Raw genomic sequence first — 20415 nt, forward strand, 5'->3', positions numbered from 1 at the left:
TCACGGCGTGAAGAAACTTGCTTGCTTGTGTGTGCTTTAAAACAAGTGCTAATATCCCCAGGATGGTATAGTCTGCAGCTGGTGTTGGAGAGTCCTTTGGTTTCGCAAATGCCTGCAGCCCTGGTGGTGGTGCTGAGGTTCTTGGGAGCTGCCCCACCTCAACCTCTTGAGGTTGGCCTTGATTTGAATTTTGAAAGTCGCATCTTGCTTTGTTCGCCCCTCTTTCTCCCTCTCCCCCCACCCCCCAACAGCCCCACTATTGCCATGGGGAGGAGTACCATACTGAGAGCAGCCGGGGCTCCGACTTGTCCGACATCATGGAAGAAGACGAGGAAGAGCTGTACTCAGAGATGCAGATGGAGGATGGAGGGAGGAGGCGAGTCAGTATAACATCGCATAACACTCTCAAGGTAAAAAGCAACTATGAGATGGGGAAATCCTCTATGCAAAGGATAGAATAGAGAAAGAAAGAGGAGCTGCTGACTTACTCAAGAGTAGGCTTGGATGGTCCAAAGCTTTCATGGACCAGCAGCATCTTCAAATGAAGAAGAATGTGGTTGGAGATCCTAGGCCACCATGCTGTATACAAAAACAGCCAGAGACTTACCAACTATTACCTCAAATCCTCACTAAGGAATCACGTTCTATATAATTTCAAATTTCTGCCCCTTGGCAGCCCTGCTGCCCCAAGAAAAATCAGGCACACAGTCACACATATTCCTAGAATTACCTTGCTGGCAGGAACCAGGTACTTCAAAGCAGGCCAATCCCATCTCTGTGCACCCCTTCCAGTCTGCCACGTGCCAGGGAAATATTTTCTTCAGGCGTAGTTTGTATTCTTTTGCCTTGAACATCTAACAGAAAGCCAATTTCAAATAATGTTAAGCTTAAAAAGTTGGGTGCTCTTTAAAACAAGGAGCAGAGACATACGAAAACCAACACCTCTCCTACCTTGGAGCTCTCCCTGGTGCTGATTCTTCTGCCTTCCTGTTGGTAATTTATCTAGCATCTGGTAGGTACCAGAATGTTAATCCCCTTAAAACTGGGTGTCACAGTGTAGATTTGGTGAGTCAATTCATAAGATATCCTTCAAAACACAACTCAGTTTAGATAGGCACAGTGCTAAACAGGAAGATGACAATATCCTAGTTGATCACTGGGCATTTGTAGTCCTCTTCCCCCTTCAATGGAAAAGGAGCATTAATGTGCCTTCTAGGAATTATTCTCAGCATGCAAATGCATGCTAGTAAGTTTCTGTTCTTAGAATCATAGAATCATAGAGTTGGAATAGACCACAAGGGCCATCGAGTCCAACCCCCTTCTTCATCTAGCTTCTTTTAATGTGTGGACAGGACAGGAGATTTTGCACTGAGATAAGTCTAACTGAAGAGCGCAGTCTACAGATTGGAGGAAAGCAGAGGGGAGAGTTATGCCATAGACAAATACCCCATCTTCCCCACATACGAAGGAGACCTCCTGTGCAGCATCCACTTCTTTGTTCCAAGTGCCTGGTTTTCAGTTCTTTGTTAGAGCCTCAATATATCAGCCTGCTGTATTGACATCCTTGCACTAAATACAACACTGAGCAACTTCCTAATCATGTCTTTTATTTTCACAGATTCCCATTCAAAGCATGACATCTTTCCTCACTGAATAAAAGCTGCATGCTTTCTGTTCGCCATTGCTCTAAAACTAATTCTGTCTTTATTTTTTTTCTTTCCTCCCTCCTTCCTCTTTTTTTTTTTTTAAATCACACACTTATTCGTTCTCCTCGCCTATTCTTTGGTCCGTTTTTTTCCTTTTAAAAAAAATCTCACGTGCACTTTTAAAGGAATGTTATACGAATAAGAGAATTGAAGCAGCTTTTCTGGAGCAGCCTGATTTTGCCCAGCAGATCCACCACAGCAAAAAGCTGTTCAGTATCCCCGAAGTAGCTGAAGAGGACGGCGATCACTCAGAACATTTGCACAAGCAGGGTTTAGGGATGGCCCACAAAATGAGGAGCGCAGTAGCTAGAGAGAGTAGATCTGCCAGAGCTTACCACCAAGACCCGCAGCACAACTTCTGGCACCCGGCGAAGCAGAGAATCTTGGAGGATGCAGGCGAGAGAGGCTATACCTACAGCAGGTCTTCCACAAGGAGCCCAGACAGCGGCCTGGACTGTGGCAGCGAGGAAGAGGAATCGCGCTTCAGCTTCCGCAACACCTACGACGCGGCTTCCGCAAACGTCGCGCCTAGCTGCTGTGCTGCCGGCGGGAGCTGCTCCTGCCGAAAGACGCCGCCCCGGCCACTGCTTGCCCGCCGCAGGACGCTGACGAGGCAGAGCAGCATTGAAGAAGACTTTGGGGACCCCTTCCCTTCCTTTCTAGAGCCCCAAGGCGAGGAGAGCAAGCCATCTTATTATGAGAGGAAGTGCGAGCCTCACTGGTGTAATAGAGCAGATAATTTGATGCGCGAAGATTATCAGGGAGGCTGGAGTGGCCCCTTGGCAGGGAATGACGTTAGGGCACCTTCCGCAAGGCCATCCTACCGAGAGCCCAAAGACCCTCTGGTGTGTTGAAATACAAAAACTTCCTTCTAAACATCTGCTTGCCAAATCAACCTCTTTTCTTCCTTTTTCTCCTTTTTGTTTTCTCAAGAGTCCATCCTCAGCATGTGTCTCTAGCTCCCTGCTCCCGTTCTTATTTTGCGTTTTCTTTCCTCATTCTTTCCCACGTATTTAATTTCTTTTTTTAATCTATGTTGCTTTCACAGGCTTCTTAATGCTTCTGTTTTATTGTTATTTTTTATTATTTATTTATTTATTTAAAAAATCTCGTGCCATAATGAAATGGGACTAATTTGCTTTACAACGATGATTATTCTTATTTTTAACCCCTCACAGATAATCAATCAACAAATAGATACTGGCTTTTGTTTTCTCCCTTCCTTTTTTAAAAGGACAACTGAAACTAAATTTTAATTAAGGGTTAGCTGAACTACCATTTTCCTAACATTTGGGGTTGTTCTTTCTTTTATAATTTTTTTCCAACGATTTCTTTGTTTCTTTTTTATTGTGCTCCTTAAAATATAACCACTAAGGGATTTTGTTTATAACTTGGGGTTTAAACAACCACCCCTGCCAAACACTAACTTTATTTCAAACCCCCCTTTTCTCTGTCTTCTGTTTGTTTAAGGTCTGCTTTAAATATTCCATCTTGTCATCTTGTTTTTGCTTCCCTCACTCCTAGACTTTCAAGGACGAATTCTCTTTTTCTTCATCCCTTATCTCTGGGCAAGAACTAAGAACAGTCTCTCTCCTGTCCTGTCCTGTAGCGACAGTGACCTAGGGCTCTGGAGTTAACAAAATTCATTGTGTTTCTATTATCCACCATCCTCACTCTTAAACAACAAAAACCATCTCTTCTTGCCTTTGAAGTTGCAAACTGCATCTCTGCATGCAGGAGAAAGACACCCCCCCCCCCAAAAAAAAGAGCTTTTGCTCTCCTTGGCTGTTTCAAAACACACACACATACACACACACCTGGGAACAGTTGCTGCAGTTCCATATTTAATCCACAAGAGGGGCGGCTATGCTTGCAAAGCCTTTATTTCGTCTGTCATAGACCTCCCTGCTTCCAAATACACCAAGAATGGCTTGCTCGCTTTTTAAGGACTGCAATAATCCGGAGAATGGGCATGTCAGAAATATTCATCCTCAAATGATGATAGTAGATTCAGCATTAGCTGGTTCTGTATTAACTAGGCCAGCAGTTTATTTTCAGTGGATTCTCTCTCTTTTAAATAATCCACTAACAAAATTGGTGCCGACCTCTCCCCCCACCCCTTCCTTCTCTCCAATTAATGTCGGTTGTTACAAAGCTGACCCCCGAAGAGCCTTAGAAGGTGGTGCCATTTCCATCAAACTAGCAAGCCGAGTGTGCCAGCTGTGCAATTTTGAAGGGGGAAACAAATAAATTAATTTGAGAAGGTTTTGGGATCTCATTTTCTTCTTCTTCTCCCCCACTTCCTGCAAGCGTTAATGACTTTTAAAAGCCTAGAGGTGGCCACAGACTGAACAGTAGGGGGAAAGGAATGACAGGAGGATGGATGGATGGCGATTCTGCAAAAAAAACGACAGAGTCTGGCTGGAGTGAAATGAGTAGATCAAATAAATACAGGCTAATCCACTCTTCGCAGCTCTGGGGGAAGAGCCTCAGTCCACTTCAAGGAGGGATCAAAGGGACCGGAAGCATGTTTTAGTGGCAACGACAAAGGCAAAAGAATGTCTTAAAACTCTCCTTTTTTCTGTTCCAATGTGCGACTGTTGTTTGCAAAGTTATGTACCACATCAGGCCAGCAAACTTTTTTTCTTTCGTTTGTTTCTTTCCTTTCCAGGTTTACTGGGCATCTGTCCTCTTCTTTTCAGCTAACCTTTCAGTTAAAAACAAAGTTTAGTTGCCTTTAGAGCTAATGATTGACTTGATTTTCTGTTAATTTCACACACCCCTGCCCTCTTCCTCTCCCCACCCCCACCCTTTACTGACATGTGTACAGCTGTGTAACTTTTAAACCTGTCTCTCCCCTCCCCTTCTCTCTCTCTCTCTCTCTCTCTCTCTTCCTCCCATTTATTTTGGTTCTTAGCTTTTGAGTAACCCATCATCCTCCGGACGACCAGACAGGATGGAGCACCGGGGTCAAAGAATATCTCACAGAAGTTCGGGAGGACCACAGCGGTCGCGGCCCATGCTGGTCCCTTCCATTGGTTAGTTGGCCTGACTGGTACATGTTGTGTTGCTTGTTGGAAGGGAAGCACAGAGATGGGTTGGCAGGAAGGGAAGTCCCCAAATCAAGCTCCTGACCTTGATTTTGATACAGTGGGAAGGAACAGCAACGGCACATTTCTGTCTGCTTTCCGTAGGAATATTCCCGCTGGATATTTAGCGTGAGAGACTTTTGGGGAGGAAACTGCCAAGTGGATGAACCACTCTGCTTATACAACCTGGGTTTGTCACGAGAGGCAGATGGTAGCATCCTGCCAGGGCCGTACCACTACAGAGTCCTGTTGGTGGGGGCGGGGCAGAGGGCATGCTGTGTAATTTGGATACTCCTCTATGCCATTCCACTCCTACTCAGCGAGTACACAAGAGAGAAGGCTCCCAAAAGTTTTCTTCCTGTGTGCTGGCATGTGCATCAATGCATGGACGCATTTGAACAGGCAGCCCCCATGTCCGCCATGTATATTCTTAAGCAATACAGTCCCATGAAGACGGTGTGCCTATATGTCTTCTCTCAATTTTGATAGAATTGGGAGGCCTGGGAAATGGGGTGCAAAGCCTTTCTTATTGACCATCTTTCAGTCAGTTCATAGGGACCTCAAGGGTCATATGGTGTCCCCCTGCAATGCAGGGACCACAACTAAAGAATCCCCATGGAATTGCAGAGTTGGAAGATAGTGTAGCAGCTCTCTTAATAAGAAGAGTTTCTTGGCTTTTTATTTTATTTTAAGAGGGACTTTTGCTCCACTTCCACACACAGGAGAATTCCTCTGTACTCTCCACATTGTTGTGATTCGCAGACGGTGGGTTTTCAAATTGCAGCACGGCAATTGGATGTGATCACCCAATTTGTCCTGCTCACACCTAGGACAATTTCAGGCTGTCTCAGTGGACACACTGAGCTTGGTGAAAACAAGCTGGTGTGTGGCTGTATTGGATGTACACACAGGTCCCGCTTTCCGAATGCTCGCTATGTGAAAGTTCACTTATCTGAACACGAGGAATTCGTACCCAAGACTTGCTCTACGCACAGCAGATTCAGATATCCAAACAGAAAGCATTTTTTACTTCCTTGTTTGCCTTTTGCTGGTTGGCTGAGGATCAGAGGGAGGGGGAATGACCAGACAAATCAGAGAACATTTTCCCTGGGTTTTCCGGGGGGGGGGGGGGGATGTTCGGGACAAAAATCTGTAATTGGGAACACATTAGAAACTTCCTCATAGGAATCAATGGAAATCGTCAACTTGTTATGCAAACACACTGTGTTTGGGAAGCGGGACCTGCATGTACCTACAGCACAAGCTGAAACTAGATTAGCCTTTCCCCATGGACCCCTGGGGGAGTGGTATTATCTAAAGGAGCTCAAACAAAGGATTTGCTCTCTCAGCACACTATCAGCCAAACTAGATGCTATTTGCTACTTACATGTTATTTCACCCACCCTTTAAAAAAGAAAACACCTGAAAGCAGATTCCAAAGGCTGCAGAACTGAGTGAAGGAATGGAAAGGGGTGCTTAAAATCACCCACCATCCCTCCCCACTGCCCCCCACTGCTTTTTCCCCTATAGGGGAAAAATATGGAATACAACAAATCAGTGGGGGCTGGCCCCTTAAGATGAGTGGAGCACAACTCCAACAGCCTCAGTTGGCCCTCATTCAACTCCTATCTGCCTCTTCTTACTTACAACTAAATGTGGGAAGGCCTAGAGTGGGGGAACAAGGGGGGCGATATGTGGAATATTAAAACTACATCAAACTGGTTTTTGTTTTTATTTTTCCGGGAGGGAAACGGCTTTGGAAAAAATGGGGGGGACTGGTTTCCCCCCAATTTTTCTAGTTTTTTTCCAGGCCTTCCCCTCTCTACTTACAACCGATTCAGGGGTGTGGCTTTGCCTGAGGCAGCTTCTTCCTCCTCCTCAATTTCAGTACTTCTGGTGGGAGGAGGATGGGGAAGAGGCAAAACTAAAATTAGCTGTCTCTAGGCTGCCATTGGGATGCGGGTGGCACTGTGGTCTAAACCACTGAGCCTTGGGCTTGCCGGTCGGAAGGTCGGCGGTTCAAATCCTCGCGGCGGGGTGAGCTCCCGTTGCTCGGTCCCTGCTCCTGCCAACCTAGCAGTTTGAAAGCACGTCAAAGTGTAAGTAGATAAATAGGTACCACTCCGGCGGGAAGGTAAACAGCATTTCCATGCGCTGCTCTGGTTTCGCCAGAAGCTGCTTAGTCATGCTGGCTGCATGACTCGGAAAAACTGCCTGCAGACAAACGTCGGCTCCCTCAGCCAGTAAAGTGAGATGAGCGCCACAACCCCAGAGTCGTTCGCGACTGGACTTAACTGTCAGGGGTCCTTTAGCTTTAGGCTGCCATTGGCTCTGGCTCCCCCTATTGTTGGCCTCCCTGCTTTCCGCTCTACTGGTCCTAATGGGCAGCAGCCACCATGGTAAGAAATAGCCTGTAACTCTGGAGGTGATTTTCAATTGTCAAGATCCTTGTCTGCCTTGTCTGCCCTTCTGCTCAGCCTGAAGGCAGTTTTCTTCCACTTTAAACCATTTATAGCTCGCTCCTACCCACCCCACACTTTTTTAAAAAACCCAGGGGCCATAGTCACCCTGCCCCCAACTAGCCACACTCTCGCACAGCCCCTTTCACATGCACACACATCACACAGATGATTCATGCAGATGAGCAGTGAGCCACAAGCCACTATTGCCAAAATCAGTGGGGTCTGGTGACAGGGGGTAGAAAGATTTTCTGTGTGAACCATATCAGGCCCCCGGCTGGGGGGAGGCATAGCTAGGTTTGTCGAAGAAAACCTATGTCACTTGAACTCTGTTTGATGTGCTGTAGGTGCACCCATTGTTGGAAGGAATTGCCCTCATCCTCCTCATTGATTCACCCATCAGAGCATCCATCTTCCCATTCCTCTTCATCAGCACATTGCATTTCCCCCTCCATAATCTTTTTTTTTTTTTTTTTTTTGGAGCTTGGTCAAGAGTACCCAACAAGGAAGACCCAACAATCTGAATGAGAAAACTTGAAATATGAATTGTGTCCCTGCGGTTTCCTTTCAGTGGCCTGGCTATCTTTCTTCTGTTCCCCAGAGGGATAAACCTGTTTGAGGCGGCTTCTCCTCACGCAGCTCATGTTCTCTGGCAGAGCATGAGGTACCTTTGCCATTTCTCATAAAGGTTAAATAATCATCACCACCAACAGTAAACTCAAGAGGTTGAGTCCTTTTGAAACCAGGGCCGCCGAAATCAAGTCAGGCATTTCTCCATAGTTTGAGGATGCAGAAGAGTATATAATTAACAAACAAAAAATTGTGAACAAAAAAGTCCACGATGGCCTGAGAGGGACCCGTGAGCTTCCACATTTATAGAATGCCAATGGGAAATTGATCAAACATGGAGAGGCTGAATTTGTACATAGCGATGATACACTATGATTTATTATTACACAAACAAGCCTCAGTCTTGTGCCTTCCCCTCATCATTTGCCTGGTGTATGGTAAGACAGCCAAGTGCCACAGCTTTGGGGTTGGGAGGAACTGCTGACATATTTTTCGAGGATCCGCTGATATTATTTATTGTGTCTTAGCCCACCATTTCCTCTGAGGAGTTCAGGATAGTGTACATTGTTCCCCTCACATTTTATACCACAACCCTGGCAGGTAGGCTAGGAATAGAGATAGCGACTGGCCCAAGTCCGCTCAGCGGGCTTCGTGGCAAAGTGAGGATTTGAACACAGATCCCTGAAATCAATACTCTAATGATTGCATTACACTGGCAATTTTGCCATGTGAATTACTCTCCCCACCCCACCCACATCATATGGCTACTTCATCTCACTCAGCTTTTGAGAAGAACCACCTTTCTACCCAAAAAAGAGAGAACAAAACAGCCCAAAGTGTGAATCAGGCCTTCCAAAATAAGCCTTTTATTAGATTAGCACGTGCAAGAGGAATTGATGGCGCTCCAGATGTTGGTGGGCTCCAAGGGTGGGTTGATGATTCGAACTCCCAGCCCCAGGCAGCACGGCCAACAGCCAGGGATGGTGGGAGCTGGAGCCCAGAAACATCTGGAGGGTACCAGACTAGTTGCAATGGTGGTGCTGTCCCTCCACTGTCAGAAGTGCATGCCTTCAGAGACCAGTTCTTGGGAAGCCACAGGTGAGGAGAGCGGTGTTTCTGCTCAGGTGCTTCTTCTGGGCTTCTGGGTATCCTGTCGGCTGGGCCAAGATGAGGATTTGGCCTCCCTTCTTAACATTTTTGTGGAATGCTTTGAGGTGCATGGCAGCCAACGTCCCAGCCAAAGGGAAACCAGAGCCGGGCAGAGAGCCTTGCCGTGCGGAAGCCTCTACAAGGGAAGGGTAACCGGAGTCGTGCTTAATAGACCATTCCGTTTTTCTCCATAGAGATTACAATGGACAGTAACAGTGAAGGTGCTCGGTCAGGTAGTGAGGGGCATAGTTCCCCCCTAAGAGAAGATGCTTATTATCGCAGCATTGGCGGACACAGGAAATGGTGCCGGCAACGTACCGTGGCCTCTGACTATAGATACGGTATGCCAAAACCCTTCTTCGTCCTTTGTGCCAAACAAAAAAGGGCTGCTTTTTTCAGAGCTGCGTGTGAAATGAGCGCCATCTCTGTATGTCGACGTTGCATGCCACGCCGAATGCCGAGGCCGCCCCTCCCTCGCCCCCTCTTTGATAAGGCAAGTCTTGCCCTGCTTTCCTTTCCCCTCTTTTCGAACAGGTAAGTTTTGCTTAGGGAGGAGAAAGCTTTATGGTCATCTGGCCCCATTCCCTGCCCATGCCATCAGCTTTCCACATTGAAACGAGTCAAAAGCACCACCCATTGCATGAACCCCATCCTCTCTCTGCCCCCCTCCCCCCACCTTTCTACTTGGCTGTGCAATCCCAATGGACATGATCCAAGCACATGACCGCTTTCTTGTACCCTCACCTTAAGTGCTTCTGTGGCCGAAATGCAGGTGCAGGATGCTCAGGTGGGAGCCAATCGACAACACCAGGGCAGTGAGCAGATTCTGATCATGCAGCCCCATGACACACCATTGCTTTGGGGGGAAATCCTAATAACTTGGTGGGACGTGTGTCCAAGAAAGCATGCATAGGGTTAGGCTTTCTCTCTGAGAATTCCAAATTTAATTAATGTCCAAGTCTGGCAGAAGCCTGCATGCGGATAGGATTTGTTTCACCTCTGAAAATGTCATGGAGCCCCGCTGTTAGCAGAGCTCAGATCTGAACGTCAGGCCTCCCTGCTACCAAAATGGTGCTGAGGCCATGTAGACAAGTACCAAGCACTGCCGAAATCAATGGAACTCGCTTGCAAGTAGGGTGTGGTGTTGATTCAAAACAGGGATGCTTTGATCTCTGAGCATTCTGGAGGCGTGTAATGCAACGCAGTGCAAACTCAAGAATGGGGGAGAATAGAAAAGCATGATTACAAGGGGGTAAATCCTCTTTTCCCTGGGCACAGGCCACATCCCAGAGGCATCTTGCCACCATCTTGTTTTGGGAAGTGGGGAGGCCCCATGAAAATGAATTTGCTTTCATTCCTCAGTGGGCCTAATAAAAGTAAACTTTTGTGCACCTAGAACAGAGATGGAGAACTTGCGGTTCTCCAGATGTTGTTGCATTACAACTCCCATCATCCCTGACCACTGGCCATGTTGGCAGAAGCTAATGGGAGTTGAACAACATCTGGAGAGCTACAGGTTCCCCATCCCATGACCTAGAGTCTCCCTCTTCTCCTTTCCTCACCATCTTGGTTTGGCAACTTACTTCTGGTGTGTGCATGTGTGTGTGTGTTTAGGGGGTGTGGTCCTCATATACCCCTCTGTCCCATATGCTACCCCCTTGTCCACATTCCCACCTGCTTTACAAGAAAAAGCAAATACAAAGAACAAATGCAAGGCTTTGGGTCTGGCCTTCCTCCCCCTCGTTGTCTGGCTGCCATGCATTTTGTCTGCCCTCCTGCTGCTTAGAAATGACGTTTCAGTAACTTTCCCCCTTGAAAAGGCGGCACCTCTCCGAAAATGTGGTGTTCTGTCGAACAAAAAAATATGTATATGCAAAAGGCATTGGGGGATGCCAGTGGTGAATGTTGACCTTGAGCGACTGAGGCGAGCAGACGGGTCCTGCTAGTGGCAGCCACGTCTCATGCAGGTGTGCCCATGGCAGATATGTCCCCTCTATGCGCAGTCTCCTTTGTTGTGAACAGAACCGGCCACTTTGTGGGATGCCACCATGTGCCACCTCAACGTAGGTTGAGTGGTGGCAATGTTGCAGGTTCTTGCAATGCAAGAATGGGGAACCTGTGGCCCTCCAAATGTTATTGGACTTTCTGGCTGATGGGAGCTGGGAATCCAACAACATTTTGAGGCCCACATGTTCCCCCATCCCTCTCAAATGGGAAATGAATTAGACCTTCTTACATATACGTCTACTGGCATGGCTGGTGTTCCTCTCTACAGATACTCCCTTGCCAGTCTCGGTAAGTATAAAGGCTTCCTTAAGCACACAAGGAAGACCACATGGGCAGCATCCTTTAGACTTGTCTGTGTGGGTCTGTTGGAAACCACTGAAATCAGTGTGCCAACAAAGATACATGCACTTACCTTCCTATGTGGTGTCAAGGAATCGCATCAAGGGTGTGTGATCAAATTGCCATTGGATTGCAGGCGCCAGGCCTAGGGCTACACGTAATGGTGTGGGGTTGCATTGAGGTAGTGCTGAACTGCAGAAAAGGTCATTACACCCCACCCAAGAAGTATTAGCCATGCAATTAGAGGTGTCAAGAGCTTCATACCCAGCGTTGCTTGGGAATCCTAAGAAACGCAAAAAATCTGTGCATTTTTTAATTCGGTGGTTGAAATCATTGCTGTTTTGGAAGGTTCAGTCTTGATTCAAAATGGCATTCAATTGTATCCATGGAACTATAATTCAAAATTTGGTTAAAAGCAAAACACATGCCTTTTTCGCATCTAGACCATCCCCAGATCCAGCACACTGTTAAGGCAGGCATTGATGGACTCCAAATCCCATCAGCCCCAGCCAAACAACATCTGGATGGCCACAGGTTCCCCATCCCATGCACAAAAGCTGAATGGGATCTCAGCATGTCACTTGTCTTAAGTTCCTTGGATTCCAAAGGGAATGGGGTGGACACTGTCTGCTGTGGATTGCATCCATAATATAGACTAGAGTGTTTGTGGTCAGTTCTCAAGTGTGGTCTTCTTGTCCATAGACTGCCACTTTGACCGGGCGAAGGCATGTTCAGGGGAGCTAAAAGCTAATAAAGTCCAACTGCTCTGCTCAGTAAATTGTATCTAAAGTTGCAGTAAGACTTTTCTCTGTAGCTATCTATGCACTGAAAGTTTCTGTGGTACCATTTTGCCATGGGCCTCATTGCATATTCGGTCCAGGTGTCTTGCTTGGAGCACTTCACTCATCAAAGAGACTCTGATGTAAACACTTGAGATAGGGAAATGGGAACTAAGAGGCCCTTCCCACAGTTATTATCCCACCACCAATTATGAAGTCCTCACAAGTCGACTTTCCTTGTGAACGCACCAGCGCTTGCTTTGGTTAATGTTCATCGCAACTTGGGGGAAAAAATCATTGAAACCAGTCGAAGTTAGAGGAAGGCATGTGGGGTTGGGGGAGGGATGCCAACACAGAGAGTTTCCAGGAAATTAGTCTGCAATGGCCAAATATTCTGCAAAAGTTAACATGTGATGACTTTGATTGTAAAAATGTGCGGGATTGTGTGAATTGCATGGGCTGCAAGTGGGAGATGGATGGATGAATAGATAGATTTATATTAATATTTATTTTTTATTACACTTATATCCTGCCTTTCATCCAAGAAGCTCAAGGCAGCCTATGTGATTTCCCCTCCCCGCCCCCCACAAAATTATCCTCAAAACCATCCTGTGTGATAGATTAGACTGAGAGACTGCTACTATTGACCGAAGGTCACCTATGGAGCTAATGGGTAGGAGATGGACCCTTCTGATCTGCAGCACAGGGTAACAATGCAGGAGGGGTGTTGTTAAGGTACCTGGCAAACACCCCTGCAGTGTAGCTTCCAAGCTTCTGTCTCTGGAGAAAGGAGGCAGGAGAAGCTGAAGGCAGGGACTGGTGGACTGTAAACATGCCAATCTGCAGAAGCCCTCCTGCCAACTGCGAATTCCTCTGGTGGCTGGGGGCACAATAGCCCAGGTGCCAGTCTTACCCCTTCAGGCAGAAGGAGATCAGCTCATTTATTGCTGGAGAGAGCAAGTAGTTCTAGCACCCCAACTTGACAATTAAACAAAATCACCCTGGCTTTGGGCACTTTGAGGTATATCTTTTCAGGACCCACCTTATGTTTATGGTTGTAAGTTGCTTTAAATGGTTTGTAATCTCGTTTTAATGCTGTCCCTCATCCTGGGACCTTACGGAGAAGGGTGGGAAATAAATAAACAAACAAACAAATAGGTTTGTCCGCTGGAGGGAATGATATAAAAACTGGTATGGCCAAAGGGAATAGCAGTAGCTATTAAAAATGTTCACCCATGTCCAGGCACCACCCACCCACAAGAGGGAAGAATTGGGGGAACATTAAGATTTGCAGAATAATGAAAGCAACTTTAATTGGATGGGTGGGAGACCCAAGTTGAAGGGGCTCAAAGCAGTGTGTTCAGTGGCCACAGGATTCTGACTTACTGGGGTTGCGGGATGGGATACAGGGTGGAGGAGGGGAAATTGAACTGGATGATTGGAATCCTGAACAGCAACACAATACACTGCAACCTTTTGTTGCAAATTCCACTTCCTATTCTCTTCCCGGGGCCCCCGCTTTACTGCAGTCGAGCCTTAAGGCTGCCTGGTCATTTCATGTCACTTTTTTATGAATATTTGTCGTAATAAATGTGAGATCGTCCCAAGGGGAGGTTACGCTCAGAAGAAAAAGACAAGAAGATTTGGAAACGACGGTTAGAACTGAAATGGAAACGCAATACATTCCATCTCGCTCATGGACACAAAGGCAGGGTGTGTGGACTGTTGGGAAATGAGGGTCCTGACACAGCTGCCACATCATAGGAGGGTTAAATGTGTGGCCGGAGCCCATCTGATCCCCAAATGGATGTCCCCCAAACCATGTACCATAGTGGGGGTCTGGCCCTGAGTACTCAAGCAGAGCTGTAGTTTTAGGGCCATGTTAGCAACTGCCTGCACCTGCTGTTCATAAACTGGAGCGAGGCAACCTGTCCACTAGGGAGGGGCTAATCTGTCCAGTTGGGATCCTCACAGTTTTCCAGCATTGCGATTTTCACATCTATTCGCTTTTACTTTTTCGAGTCCTCATTAAGATAGGGACGCGGGTGGCGCTGTGGGTTAAACCACAGAGCCTAGGACTTGCCGATCAGAAGGTTGGTGGTTCGAATCCCCGCAACAGGGTGAGCTCCCGTTGCTCGGTCCCTGCTCCTGCCAACCTAGCAGTTCAAAAGCACGTCAAAGTGCAAGTAGATAAATAGGTACCGCTCCGGCGGGAAGGTAAACGGCATTTCCGTGTGCTGCTCTGGTTCGCCAGAAGCGGCTTAATCATGCTGGCCACATGACCCGGAAGCTGTATGCCGGCTCCCTCGGCCAATAAAGTGAGATGAGTGCCACAACCCCAGAGTCGGTCACGACTGGACCTAATGGTCAGGGGTCCCTTTACCTTTACCTCATTAAAACAAGCTTTTCAGTGTGAATTTCACCTAATCTATGTATTTCTGTATGCAATTTCCCCTAAGCTACACAAGAGGAAAAGCATCCCCCCACCCCCCAGTGTGAAGCATTTTTGTATCTCTGCCTGTGCATTGTTTCAGGAAGTGCAAATCAAGTAGGTTTGGTTTAAATGCAAGCTGAATCAAATACCACCCACCCTCGTGCCATCCACAGTGTCCACATGAGCACTGACAGCCTCTATGAACAGCAGACTATAATGCAGGATTGCTATAGGGTAGCCATGACCTTGTGTCTTACTTTACAGAGGACAGTCCTCTATTTGAACATGTCCACCCTTTGATGTTGTTGTTGTTGTTGTTGATGATAATAATAATAATAATAATAATAATAATAATAATAATAATAATTTATTGTTCATACCCCGCCCATCTGGCTGGGTTTGAAGGGCTCTCCAGTCCAAACCTGCTTTCAACACAAATAAATAATGACAACGATAATTTCTATAAAGTCATACCTCTAGTTGCGTTAGGTTCATGTTGCGGATTTTCGGGTTGCAAACCCGGCAAACCCGGAAGTGTATACTTCCAGGTTTCGCCGCATGCACAGAAGCATTCTACATGCTTTGCACATGCACAGAAGCGCTCTTTTGCACTCCATGCTTGTGCAGAAACACTACTCTAGTTGTGGACTTTTCAGGGTGCAAACGGCACCCTGGAATGGATCGTGTCCGCAACTAGAGGTACCACTGTAGATGGAAGCGGCCACAAAAATCATCTAGTCCTACCCCCTGCAATGCAGGAATCTTTTTGCCCAGTGTGGGACTTGAACCCATGACCCTGATGTTAAGAATCTCATGCACTACCAATTGAGCTATAAACCAAGTCAGGTTTAAAGTTAATAAAGAATGTATGCTAAGAAGGGAGAGCAGGGGCCAGGGCAAGCACACAAGGACCACCGGGACACACGTCTCCCTTGCTGTGGTGAGTTGTATTGCATTTCTATTTCACTTGCAGCTGTGATTCCCAAATTTGCATCTGTTCCTATAAATTAGCAAGTGTAAGCTTTATGCAAAAATCTGTGTCCTCTTTCTCTAATTTCACGTTGCATAAATGTCCACTCTAAATTGCTTACGACACAGACATTGGGCCTCTGCTTTTGGTGCCAGTGCTTTTTGTGGCTAGAGCAAAAATGTTCTGCCCTCTCCCATAGTACCATAACCTGTGCTCATCTAATAAAATTGCATCTGGCAGCACACTCAGGGTGTGCAAAATAAAGTACTGCCTTCATCCAGCCTTTGATTAACTTACGGAACGCTCTGCCACAAGATGTGAGGAGGACTAGTAGCTTGGATGGCTTTAAAAGGGGGGAATAGACAAATTTGCTGTTAATCGTGACAGCTTAATAAATCCTTCATGTTTTGAGGTACCGTGCCTCTGAATATCAGCTGCTGAAGGCTATTTCGTTCATGCTCTGCTTGTGGCCTTCTCAGAAGCATTGAATTAGCCTTTGACAGATGGATGGTGCTGAACTAGGTAGGCCTCTGTCTTGATCCAGGTGGTCTCTTCCTATGTTCTCACATCCTCTATTTTGCATCCTAGCAACAAGTTGGGGTCTTTGCTGAATGAGATTGAGAGGCACCTGCATGGAGGGCTGTCAAAGATCATCTCGCAATGCTGCTCCCTCACGCGTACTTGAACTTTCTTTCCGGCCTCTGGCCTTGATTTTGCAGATGGGTACTGTAGCCGAGAGCGTCTGTCCCCAGAGATTTACGAAGAATCCGAAACTGACCCTGGTGCAGAGGAGGTTTCCACGCGGATCTTCGTTGCCCTTTTCGACTATGACCCACTGACCATGTCTCCCAATCCTGATGCTGCTGAAGAAGAGCTCCCGTTTAAAGAAGGGCAGATTATCAAGGTATGGACTGTGAAGCAGAAGCGGAGCACACTCATGCAGGATTGGGGCTAGAACCAGTTATGGCTGCTACCCGTGGGGGCCAGTCTGTGAGGGCTGAAGGGGCACTGCCCCGACAACCAGTATGTGCATTCAGCCAGCCCTCACTTGCCTGTTCTCCTACGCACAAGTAGTACATGGGATGTCCTTGGCTGTCACGTTCCACCTTCGAATCACAGTATCATGGAATTGAAGAGTTGGAAGGGAGCCTGAGGGCAGTCTAGTCCCAACCCCAGTAATGCAGGAATCTCAACTGAAGCAGCCATGGCAGATAGCCTCCAAACCACTGCTTAGAAACCTCCAAGGTGTCAGGCTTCAGGGAATCAGCTTCCTTGTCAGCAGATAAGCAGAACAAAGGAAAAGGAGTCGTCTTACCAGTTAGAATCTTTAATAATCACAGTGAGACACAACAGAACACATCTCTCTAGAATGGCGGTGCTCCCATTTAAAGTTTACTCCTCTTGCATCCCTCCTACGTCTTGTAACCTTGTGCCTCTGTGCTTTCTGTTTGGAGACTTTCTGAGCCCTTCTAGATGGAGGTGGGGAAGGAATGCTATCCAGCAACTGTAAATCTGTTAACCCTCCCTCTCCCAGCGTTTCTTCTCCTAGCTGTTCCCCATCCAGTATTTCCCAGCTTCTGCCTTCTGAACTATGCCCCTCTGCAAACCACTGTTCCAAATCTATACCTTTACCTTTACCTTGGGACTTTTACCTTTACCTCAGAAATTTGTTGTTGTTGTTGTTGTTGTTGTTTTTAAAAGGTTATTTATACCCCGCCCAGCTGGCCAGGTTTCCCCAGCCGCTCTGGGTGGTTTTCAAAATAATAATAATAATAATAATAATAATAATAATAATAATGTGATAAAACATCAAACATTAAAAACTTCTCTAAACTGGGCTGCCTTCAGATGCCTTCTAAAAGTCAGATAGTTGTTTATTTCCTTGATAAACAAACAACGAATAACAAACAAACTTCAGAAATGCCTGCTTGGTCAAACTGAGTAAGCCATTTGTTTGTTTTCTCGTCCCTCATCAACATCAGGTGTACGGCGATAAAGACGTTGATGGATTTTACCGGGGGGAAACCTGCGCGAGGCTGGGCCTTATTCCTTGCAATATGGTCTCTGAAATCCAAGCCGACGACGAAGCTATGATGGAGCAGCTTCTGAAGCAAGGGTTCCTCCCTCTGAACACCCCTGTGGAGAAAATAGGTAAGGGAGGCCACCTGTAGCTGTCATCATGCTGTTGGGACTCTGTCTGCAACAGTTGTAGAAATGCTCCCCAGTTCAGCAGTAGGCCTGCAGTCAAGTAGTATAAATCTGCCCAGAATCAGATTACTGCATAAGCCAAGGGTAGGGAACCTCTCAACCCAAGGGCCGCATTAGGTCTTGGGGGCGAAGGCCAAAGTGGGCAGGGCAGCAAATGCCTATTTGGCCTTTGCACAGTGGACTGGTTTCCACACGCACACCTTGGCATCTGGAGAAGTGCTAGGCATTACCCAGAGTTCAAGGACACATTCCAGCCAGGCAAAACCACTTTGGGTGCCAAGAAGGGTCTGTGAGGGATGTGGCCTCAGGAGGAGACTACCGAGTTCCAGATAGAGAGACCCTGGGGGGCTGGCCTTTGGCCTTTAGGCTCCCCACTCCTGGTGAACACGCATAAGGGCTAACAAAACTCAAATAGAAATGTTTGTTCCCCGCTACTGAGGCCTTTAAAGCACAACCACTGCCAACAATTCATCGGTTCAAAGAAAAGATGTCAATCTTCTGAATGGTTAGAGTCTGCATGGCATGTTCTGCATTGCCGGTTGGTCTGGGTCACCCCGCTTGTTGTTCCCATTGGAGACCCCTGCTTGCAGCTCTGAGTCATGGCCTGAATCACACAATATTCTGGACCAGGCAGGTCATCACTGTGTAGGAAACTGAAGTACAATGGTGCTTCAGGTTACAGACGTTTCAGGTTACACAGTCCGCTAACCCAGAAATATTACCTCGGGTTAAGAACTTTGCATCAGGATGAGAACAGAACAGGAGGCCCCAATAGTTAAAGTGGTGCTTCAGGTTAAGAATAGTTTCAGGTTAAGAGTGGACCTCCAGAACGAATTAAGTTCTTAACCTGAGGTACCACTGTAGTCTTCAGAATAAGCTAAGGTTCAAAAACTAGAGAGGCAAAGGGCCGAAATAGATGTAATGTTAATTGCTTGGTAACATGCACATTCTTCAGTTATGTAAATAGCAGCTGTGGGACAGCTTGAGCTGTCTCGGGATTATGGGGGGGGGTTAACTTTCTGTCCTCCCCGCACTGCACCCTCCCCAAGGGGGCACCCAAAGGAGCTTTCCTTGGAAGACAAACAACAGCTTCCATCTATTTTTGTCAGCAGAGGTTGAAAGAAGCTGGCTGCACACACTTAAAGCACCTGACCTCCCCCAAAATCCCGGGAACTGTAGTTCACTCCTCACGGGGATACATTCCCAGCACCCTTGGCAAACTACAGTTCCCAAAGTTCTTTTTGGCAGGAGAGCGAGCAGGAAATGTGCTTCAAATGCATGGGTTCACTGCAGCTGCTTATTTAGAAAACAAAAAATGTGTACCTTCCATGCAGCTAATGTTGTGGCTAGTTTGGCCAGGAACCTTAAGTTTTTGTTGTTTTAAAGGAAGTATAATTATTTAACCCCTTTGGCCTGAAAGGGGTTTGAGGAGGTGGGTTGGAATCTGATTTTGATCCTCTGTTGTTCATGTTGGGGTCTCCTTTGATCCTGAGGACGTGGAAAAGCAAACCAACCCCTTAACCATGCTGGATTACACCACCCTCAGTGCAACAATGGCTCTGTGAAAAAGACAAACACATGGGGTGGTTAAAATGAACTCAGGAGGTGCTGCATTGCCACCCATCTGGTCTCGGTCCTTGAAAGTCCACATTTTGAAAGTGCGGTACCTTCCTTCTTAACAGCTTCATATCTTCTCTTCTTTTGTTTGTTCTTTTCCCGAAGTCAACTGCAACCGTTTCAAAGAGAGCTCACACTCTGCACACCGCAGGTCCAGAAAGTCCAAAAGAGGTCTGTGCTTAAAACCAACCAACTAACCAACTAACCAACCAACCAACCAACCCCCAACCCAACAACCTGATTCAAGCTGTTGACGAAGCAAAGTGCTTTGAGCTGGCTTGTTTGATACTCCTTTTAGGCATCCCATCAGATACTGGCAGCAGAAAGGGTGTTCCTCACCTGTAAAATGTGAGCATTCATTAGGTGCCTCTGGTCCGGTCATTGTGCAGCTCTGCTGGCTACTTTTAATAGTTCTGAGTTAGAATCTTTTGCCCAACGTGGGGCTCGAACCCACAACCGTGAGATTAAGTGTCTCATGGAGAATGGAGTTCCGCAGAGCTTTTCTCTGCCCCTAGGGGTTGGGTACACTCAAAGCTGGGCAGCAGAAGGTTTTGTTGTTGTTCTGCTACTAAAGCCTCCCTTACCTAGGTTGTTTCTGCAGTGACAGTGGGATGGACTCAAGGGAGTGCTGCCTCTTCCATTTCCACCGCCCGAGGCAGCTGCCTCGCCCTGCATCATGGGTGGGCCGGCTCTGGCAGGAAAATCAATCATATGGTCTTGTAAGCAATTCTCCAGTGGTCTGGGGGGTGAGGAAGTTTGGAAGCTACTGGCCTAGAATATCCCCCACAGAATTCCACAGCAGAATCAGAGAATTGTAGAGCTGGAAGGGACCTCGCAGGTCACCTACCAGCCCCCTGCAATGCAGGAATCACAACCAAAGGGTCCCTGGCAGATGGCCAGCCCACCTCTGTTTTAAAGAAGCCTATAGTGAAGGGAGAGACGCGGGTGGTGCTGTGGGTTAAACCACAGAGCCTAGGACTTGCCAATCAGAAGGTTGGCGGTTCAAATCCCTGCGACGGGGTGAGCTCCCGTTGCTCGGTCCCTGCTCCTGCCAACTTAGCAGTTCGAAAGCACATCAAAAGTGCAAG

At 47.1% G+C, this 20415-nt stretch overlaps 1 protein-coding gene across 20 annotated transcripts in view; it reads left to right on the top strand.

Moving 5' to 3' along the window:
* RIMBP2 (RIMS binding protein 2) overlaps positions 1-20415 on the top strand; it is a 296295-nt gene that overhangs the window by 263596 nt on the left and 12284 nt on the right. For 5 of the 20 annotated variants that reach the window (XM_028709315.2, XM_077920565.1, XM_028709312.2 and 2 more), the window contains 7 exons: positions 252-410; positions 1832-2551; positions 4624-4744; positions 9168-9314; positions 16222-16406; positions 17485-17653; positions 19433-19498. In XM_028709315.2, the coding sequence (XP_028565148.2) occupies positions 252-410; positions 1832-2551; positions 4624-4744; positions 9168-9314; positions 16222-16406; positions 17485-17653; positions 19433-19498 (1567 nt within the window). The remainder of the gene's footprint in view (positions 1-251; positions 411-1831; positions 2552-4623; positions 4745-9167; positions 9315-16221; positions 16407-17484; positions 17654-19432; positions 19499-20415) is intronic. The other 15 variants (XM_077920568.1, XM_077920570.1, XM_077920571.1 and 12 more) reach the window with 9 other exon arrangements.

Source organism: Podarcis muralis, chromosome 16 (genome assembly GCF_964188315.1).
Source record: "Podarcis muralis chromosome 16, rPodMur119.hap1.1, whole genome shotgun sequence".
NCBI classification, from domain to species: Eukaryota; Metazoa; Chordata; class Lepidosauria; order Squamata; family Lacertidae; genus Podarcis; species Podarcis muralis.